The 8,422-nt window shown below is 44.2% G+C and overlaps 1 protein-coding gene across 1 annotated transcript; it reads right to left on the reverse strand.

Moving 5' to 3' along the window:
- Positions 1 to 1,954: 1,954 nt before the first annotated feature.
- Positions 1,955 to 6,427, reverse strand: SWI5 (SWI5 homologous recombination repair protein). Its single transcript, XM_024193087.2, has 5 exons — positions 6,270 to 6,427; positions 5,635 to 5,683; positions 4,031 to 4,152; positions 3,285 to 3,379; positions 1,955 to 2,697 (listed from the first exon to the last, which is right to left on the reverse strand). Exons 1-5 carry the CDS (start codon positions 6,425 to 6,427, stop codon positions 2,633 to 2,635), a joined length of 489 nt encoding a protein of 162 aa, XP_024048855.1. The 3' UTR covers positions 1,955 to 2,632.
- Positions 6,428 to 8,422: the final 1,995 nt, after the last annotated feature.

Here is an 8,422-nt window from a genome sequence, read left to right on the forward strand (position 1 = left end):
TTTAACTACAGCAGTCAGCATGTGAAAAATCCACACCCCTGAGTGGCATTGTTAAATTGACCTAAGTCCCCACATAGACAGCACTAGATTGATAGAAGAATTCTGTTGGCCTAGCTACCGCTTCTCAGGGAGGTGGATTACCTACACCGAGGGGAGAATCCTTCCTGTCAGTGTAGGTAATGTCTACAGTGGTGCAGTTGTGCTGCTGTAGCATTTTAAGTGTAGACAAGCCCTCAGAACATTAATCCAAATTAACTAAAAGTGTGGATTTAATTCTGAATATTTTCCACACAGTTTAATGCAGTTTAACTAATCCACTTTACATTCACACCTTTTAGTTAGTTTGAATTAATTTTCCTGGCTTTCCCTCTATATACAATAGTGACTGTCTCATCTCTTGTCCTTGAGGGTTTACAAAACCCCCACAAAAAAACTCTATCACTTGAACTTAATTCATGGATTTTTTTCAGCCGCCTCCCAAGTTCCTCTGCACAATGATGTAAAGCAGTGGTTCCCAAACTTGTTCCACCGCTTGTGCAGGGAAAGCCCCTGGCAGACTGGGCCAGTTTGTTTACCTGCCGCGTCCGCAGGTTTGGCCGATCGCGGCTCCCAGTGACCGCGGTTCGCTGCTCCAGGCCAATGGGCACTGCAGGAAGCAGCGTGGGCCGAGAGACGTTCTGGCCGCCGCTTCCAGCAGCTCCCATTGGCCTGGAGCAGCAAACCACAGCCACTGGGAGCCGCGATTGGCCGAACCTGCGGACGCGGCAGGTAAACAAACCGGCCCAGCCCGCCAGGGGCTTTCCCTGCACAAGCGGCGGAACAAGTTTGGGAACCACTGATGTAAAGTGAAGGTAAAGCAGTAATGGAGCACTCCTGCCACCTTGTGGCTAAAGATTGTACTCCCACCTACAGTGCATTGGAGTGTGTTAACTCTTTAAAGACAGACCTTCTTACGTGCGCTAGTTTTCTTTTGGTATAGAACACTCACAGAAGTAGCTGTATTCAACTATACAAGCCTCTGTACCAACTCTTGTGCAGCAGTGGCACACCCCACACAGACAGTTGTCTACCCAGGGAGAAATTTATAGAAAGTTTCACTAATGTGGAGTTAAGGTTGTGGGTGCACAACAGTGCCCTATTATAATGAATACAAGTTTCAATCCCTAAAATGCTACTGGGGAAAGCCAGGAACTGCATGGGAACCATTACCTTAATTCTACAGCCATAACCCTCCTCCCTTTAGGATGTCAGCACTTTATCTATAATTTGGGGAGTGAGGTATGTTTTGTCTTCTGTGACCTATGTTGAATACAGGAAAATTGTTTGAGGAAGCCCTTCATTATATTACTGATCTCTTTAATTGAGACTGCATCTGGAAACAAGGAGGGAGAGGTAACTATGTGTCCAGTCTGATATGCAGCCATCGGCAATGGTGCCTCACTGACCCTATTGAGGGTCTTTGGGAAATGCCTGAAGAGGTGTTCTGATCTGGAGTTACAGTGGCACACAGAAAATAGTAGTCTAAGGACAGTACAGTTCTGTTTTTCTTAGCATCTCTATAGGCCGGGGTGGCCAAACTGTGGCTCAGCCGCATGCGGCTCTTTTACAGTTAAAGTGAGGCTTGCAGGGTACCCTCCCCCCATTCTCCACCTACCGCACTGGGGAGGGGAGAGCTCAGGGCTTCTGCCCTGTGGCAGGGTGGTGGGGCTGGTGGATTCTGCCCTGCACGGGGGGTGTGTGGGGGTGTCTCAGGGCTCCAGCCCTGCAGGAGGTGCCCACTGGGGCTCAGAGCTTCAGCAGGTGCGGGGCTGAAGCCCCAAGCCCCAGCAGGTGTACTCCCCGGGCTGAAGCCCTGAGCCCTGGCAGGCATGCCCGGCTCTTGAACTTCTGAAGATTATCGTATGCGGCTTGCAGGGTCATTAAGTTTGGCCACCCCTGCTATAGGCTATCAGAGTGAATTGCTAGGGAACATAAGAGTTAATCATTTATTCAGACTGGACAATTCAGCAGCACAAGTTAATGCTTTTCCATTTATTTACTATTATACATATGCAACAACCAGCTTCCAGAACTCAATTCAGTGGGGCACTAACATATTGAGCACCCACAGCTTTTTCAGCACGAGGCATAGAAACACCTTGCTCTTAGCAGATTTCCTTTCCCACTTCTGAGGTTTTTAATAAACAAACAACACAGCTCTGCATATTCTATCCATTTACTGATACCTAACAATTGCTTCCCCATGTAAGACTTCCTTAAAGAAGCCCATAGAGCCATCAACATGTCAAAGAACCCCAATCACATGTGCAACAGTGAAGGGGTTAACTATTAATTCTGAATTATAACTTTTTTTTTTAAATAATGAACAGTAAGAGGAGCCTAACACTTCAACTGAAACTCCTCTCATTGCCAAAGAGCAGAATGCCACTTCTCCTGAAACAGGGAACATAGGATGGATTCAATAGCTTTTCCATTCTAGAAGTTAGTCTTTGAAATGAAGCGGTCAAGTAACACTTCCTTGAAAGTCTCTGCATTTTTACTGTCCTTCTAAGTTCTCAAGGTGCACGGTACCAACACGCAGTACCCCAGTAATGGTGATCTCTGCAGGAGATTGTAGTCTTCAGTTTCAATGCTAGTCAGTAAGTTCCAGATCAAATTTGGGGTACAGCTCCTTTGTGGTGACCCCTCTAATCGTTGCTAGAAAGGAATCAATACCACAGCTTCCATTACAGATAGAGAAGCAGATTAGTGAGCAAGAGTTTTGGCTAGCTGCATGGTTTCTACGACTTGAGTTTAGGCAGTAGAAAAGACTTGACTCTCCCCAAGCCTAGTTGTCCTAAAGCTTTCCATTAGCTAAAGGATGAGTCCAAATGTCTCTTACCTTATACACGCTCCCCACTCCACTCCTAACTGCAGGATTTTTTTCTAAGTCTTGTGCAGTGCAGAATACATAACGCTCTCAGGATTATCTATCAATTACAGGCGGCTCATCTTTGATAATCCACAGAAAAACACTAGCAGTCATCAAGTGACAATTTCACATCCCATTCAGAGGATCAGGAAGAGACACTGAATAGCCCTCTGTGGTTCTGCCATTCTGTTGAGAAAATCCCAATGGGCTCATGACAGATGTATCTGTGCTTGAATATGGGATTTTAACTACAGAATCCTAAAACTGAAGAATTATTAAGATAAGCCCTAGGACCGTAGCTTTCCCTCTTCTGTAATGAAACACATGGAAACATTTATTGAGAAAAGTTGCATGTTAGCCCTGTCTTTCTTACCCAGCTTGCCCAGCAGCATCTGTCCAGTGTCTTTAATATCATTGTACTCATGGAGCAAAGAGATGTGTTTCTCCAATTCCTCCAGGCTGTAACCTCTGTAACAGCAAACCCAGAAAGGTCACAATGACACAGAGAAAGTACTGCTACTTTACCACATTTGTTTAGCAGAGACAAGATACTTGTGTGGTTTTGGCAGGTTCTGCTATCTCTCACAACTTGCCAACAGGGGTCTGAAGGTAAGAGCTCAGTCTTTAAAAAACATCGGCAGGAAGGATGAATGGGGAAGCACAGTCTCCATTCCGAGGGCTGTTCCAGATCAATCCTCCCCACAACAAAATAAAGCTAAAAGTAGTTCTCAGAGTTAGGTATAAACAAGAAGAAGTAATCTTGTGCCCTTTAGCAGCAGCACAATGCAGAACAGCACCGCCTACTGAATCACAATTATTACTCCCTGCAACCTCCAGGTTTTCCTTAAATCCAAGTACTGATTACATCCAGCCTTGCTTTGCAAAAAACAGAGAGACAAGGTACTTGGTTCAGTTTTGTAGCTGAAGTGCCCTGTAATTCAAACAATGCTGAAATTAACACTATTCCTAGCTAAACAGATTTTGGTCATAGTGCAATATCAGCACCATCAACAGGAGGTGGCAGTTTCCAACTCTGATACTTGGGGTTTGTTTCGTTTTGAAAAACAAACAAAAAAAACCCAAGCCTCATGCTGAACATCAAGCTATCCAAGAACATACTCAGCCAACAACTGTGAAATTTCCTGATCCAGAGCAAGATCCTTCTGTTTCAGTTCTTCAACTTCACGCTGTAGGGCTTCCTTATTGACTCCATCTGATTGACAGGACCGTGGAGACTGGATCTGTAGAGCAGAGAGTGCTTTTAACATTCCACTAACTCAGCACTGTGTGTGATGCCACTGTCCCAGAGGGAACTGATCAGAAGAGATATTAAGTATTTGTTAGTTTATTCCTGAAGTATCACTTAGGTGAAAAGGGAAAAGAGACTTCACAGTGAAAATCCAAGTGAGTAAACTAACATCATGCTATTTAATGCCAATCGGTGCCATGTAGTTTGTGAGTTCTTCAAAGCAGAAGATGTATCTTACTCTGTAAAGCTTTTAAAAATAAACTCTCAGGAAGCCAGTATCTAGCCCCAGAAGTGTATGTATATGTCAAAGCACTAAGGTAACTAGCCATATTTTTCCCCAGGGAAAATATCTATTGCTGAACCACCAAAAATATTAGGATCAACTGCTGATTCAGCCAAAAGAGAAAAGATTAAATAAGCCATGAAGACTAAGCTATCCTTATCACTTGAAGCCATCTCTCCAGGATAGATGTGAACCCATTTATTCTGAGATACATCTCCAGAAATCCTAGCACTAAATGTGATGCTGCAGTGCCAATGTGGACTTGGCTACATGGGTGTGGGTCAGGTGCAGCTCTGCAGCCTGGATACTTGCAGGTGGACCTGGTATGCACAGGTTCGCAAGCATGGGAGCCTAGATAAGGGTATGCTCTACGTCAGTGGTTCTTAACATTTCCAGACTACTGTACCCTTTCAGGAGTCAGATTTATCTTGCGTATCCCCAAGTTTCACCTCACTTAAAAACTACTTGCTTACAAAATCAGACAAAAAATACAAAAGTGTCACAACACACTATTACTGAAAAACTGCTTACTTTCTCATTTTGTCTGTATGAAATTTTAGTTTGTACTGACTTTGCTAGTGCTTTTTATGTAGCCTGTTGTAAAACTAGGCAAATATCGAGATGAGATGATGTACCTCCTGGAAGACCTCTGTGTACCCCCAGTTGAGATCCACTGCTCTACAGTATAGACATGCCCCTAAACATAATAGTTAGCAGGGATCTTGCTCGCTGCTACCTTTGCTGTGCCTGCTCTGTGAATACACAACTTCAACACTGATGGCTGAACATGACAGAGTGACACTCACACTGAAGTTGTATGGCAGTAACAAATGATGTGAAGTTTAGTTTCTCTCTGTGTACCAGGAGGGATAGAAGCATTGAAGATGAAGGATATCACTGCCTTGTATCTACACATTAACTGGCAGAACATCTAAATTCTACTCTGTTCATCACCATGGTATCTAGCATGAAAGAAAGCTGATCCATGTAACCAACTGCCTTAGCTGCTGTTATTCTCTAGAAGAGAGAGACAGTGAAAGAGCAGGCAAGGGTACCCAACTGCGACATTGCCATGGATAAGAAGGGTAGCAATCCACAACATCCCCTTGCTGTAGTCCAGGGCAGCACTGACTTTGGAGGTAAAACCATTCTCTTCCCAAAGGGGGAGGAGAGATGTATAGAGACACTTACTGGAGATTTGAAACCTGCATTGCAATTTCTCAGGATTCCAGTTGGTGTCCTGGATTAAGACAAAAAGAAATTACCATTTTAAAAGGCAAGAGCATAGCCTGACAGAATGAGACAGCCCTAGCCTGCATGCACCTTTCAGTGGGGAGGCGGAGTGGCAACACAAGAATATCCACAGCAGGGTAGCAGCGAAGATCCAATATCTCGGATGTCTTCAAGCTGTGATGTGCCCTGGGCTTAGCGATTGGGGGCATCCCATCCTCATCAAGAGGCTCCCTGAGGCTTAGGAAAGTCAGTCCCACAAAGTCCCTTGGGAAACGAGGAGAGTAGCATGTCATCCCTCTAAGGATCCTTGGCAGCTGCATTTCAGGACAGGAAGCGCTCAACCCCAGATGGCTGGGGAAACTGTGGCTCCCCTCGCTCTGCAAGCTGGTGAGAGCACCTTCAGGGGCTGGAAAAGGAAAGTCCCATCCCTGTAAAGAGTTCCATATGAGATGGTCAGGAGGGAAGTCACAGACCCTTAAGAGCTGGTGGGAGGGAGGGTCCCATGCCACCTGAAGAACAGCATCCTAAGAGCTAAGAAGGGGGATACATCCCTTGAAGACAGGCCTAGGGAGTTATATTGAACTTGCTCCTACCTCCTCAGGAAAGGCCTAGGTGACGGCCCGCTCCTCCCTCGGAGCCCTGGGCTCTGCTCCCACTCCCCGCAGAGTGGGGGTCCCTGCTCGTGGTTATCCAGCGCTGCCTGCCGGCCAGAGGGCCTGGAATCAACATAGGCCTCGTTACCACTTTGCATGCTGGGAATTGTAGTTTCAATGCAGGGAGTTTCCTTCCCTCCCACACTGCATGTTGGGATTTGTAGTCTCTGAGGACTTCACAAGTGCTCTATCTGCTGGGATTTGTAGTCTATGGATGTTTAAACACTACATTGCATGCTGGGATTTGTAGTTTCTGAAGGCCTTAGCCCAGCCCTTGAAGACAGACTATCAACATATTTTCTTCTATTATTTGTGAAAAATTTGTCACTGCACCACAACTTTATTTATTCTTTTTTATCTTTGATAAATGTATTTGCTTGTTAAATAGTTGTTAGAGCTGAAGACTGGGACTAGTGGGGAAGGTGGGTTCTATTCCAGCTCTATCACTAACTTGCTGTATGACCTTGGACAAGTCACTTTCCCTGACTGAGCCTTAGTTTCTTAGACCTAACGTTAGTTATGTGACTGTAGCAACTTGAGTAATAATTGTTTATTATTTGTTAAGTGCAGAAATTGTGGTCAGTGGCACACAATATAAAGAATAAGAGTTAAGGTTTCAACAGTGCACGATCAAGAACAATCTGCTACAACACTCAGAATCCTACCTGCTGCTATTACAAATCACTTTTGAAGTCTAAACATGAGGAAGAATATACTCAGGGTTATGTAGGAGGGACTTGTTATAGCGCTCAGTACACACTGCTCACTTCACAGTACATTTAGAGAGCACTTCTTCATCCTTTGACATACTACTGGGAGAGATAGCCCGGCAGCAACAATTTCCATTAATCCTCCAAAATCATATGATCCATAAGGAGTAAACACTGTCAGCGTACATTAAATTGCTGTCTTCCTTTTTGTGTTGATAGTGCTGGCATAGCCATGAAAATAGACAATGGGGAATCACATGGTAGTAGTACAGCTGCATGTTTATCACGCATTTTTCACTACACTTGAAGCCTTTGTGTCAAGCTTTTATCCTTACTCTTAGGGTCTTTGAATATTTTATGTTACTAATACTTAACACTTACATAGCATTCACCACCTTCTTCAAAATGCTTTATAAACAAACTAATCAGTCTTCACAACACACAAGTGAAACAGGATAAATAGAGGCCAATGCACCATTTGCCAGGTTTCTCAGCTAATTTGGAAAAAAAATCTAGAAATCCATCTGTGCTGTCATTCCTATTCCATGATTAATTTCTCAAGGCTTAGAAAATCTCCTCAGTGTCTGAGTTCTTAGTTCTTAAGAAAATTAATTTTCTAATAACTCATTTTAACAATATATTCCTATATAATGACTTTTCCAGAAGGATATCAAAGTACTTTACAAACAATTGATATATGAACTACACACACTGAACATTTTACCCGCCACTGAAATGCAGCCATTTATGGGGTGAAATGCAACAGCTGTTTAATAGCACATAACAACACTCCCCAACAGTTAAGAATACAAAGAATATATTTTTCCATTTAAAATGGCAGGTGGAGTTTTAGGTGGGGGAAGAATATAATGAGAATTAAGCAAATAATTATAAGAATATGGCCTGGACACCTATGTTAACACCCCAACTCTTACAAAAAGTGCCACAGGAGTTCTAAAGTTCACAAGTAGCCAGTACCTCGATTTTAAATTTAAGCCAAAAGACAGTATCTCTTTAAGCACAACATCCCTTAAGTCTTTTGCGGAACTGTCTCAGTACTGGCTCAGAGGGAAAAGAGTGCAATCATTACCACTTCCTACACCAGCAGTTCTCAACCAGGGGTCTGGGGCCACCTAAGGGGCCGTGAGCAGGTTTCAGGGGGTCCACCAAGCAGGGCCAGCATTAGATTCACTGGGGCCCAGGGTGGAAAGCTGAAATCCCACTGCATGGGGCTGAAGCCTGAGCAATGTAGCTTCATGGGGGCCCCAGGCAATTGCCCTGCTTGCTACCCCCTAATACCAGCCCTGGTTTTTACATGCAGAAAACCAGTTATTGTGGCACAGGTGGGCCATGGAGTTTTTATAGCATGTTGTGGGAGGGCCT

Source organism: Terrapene carolina, unplaced genomic scaffold (genome assembly GCF_002925995.2).
Source record: "Terrapene carolina triunguis isolate 2854851 unplaced genomic scaffold, T_m_triunguis-2.0 Scaffold238, whole genome shotgun sequence".
Lineage (NCBI taxonomy): Eukaryota > Metazoa > Chordata > Testudines > Emydidae > Terrapene > Terrapene triunguis.

Excerpts from the sequence above, each read along its gene's own strand:
- SWI5 (XM_024193087.2), bottom strand. The coding sequence starts at position 6,427 with ATGCAAAGTGGTAACGAGGCCTATGTTGATTCCAGGCCCTCTGGCCGG. Across the intron at positions 5,684-6,269 it reads CCTAGGCCTTTCCTGAGGAG|GACACCAACTGGAATCCTGA; the intron begins GTAGGAGCAAGT and ends GTCTTAATCCAG. Across the intron at positions 4,153-5,634 it reads ATGCAGGTTTCAAATCTCCA|ATCCAGTCTCCACGGTCCTG; the intron begins GTAAGTGTCTCT and ends TCTGCTCTACAG.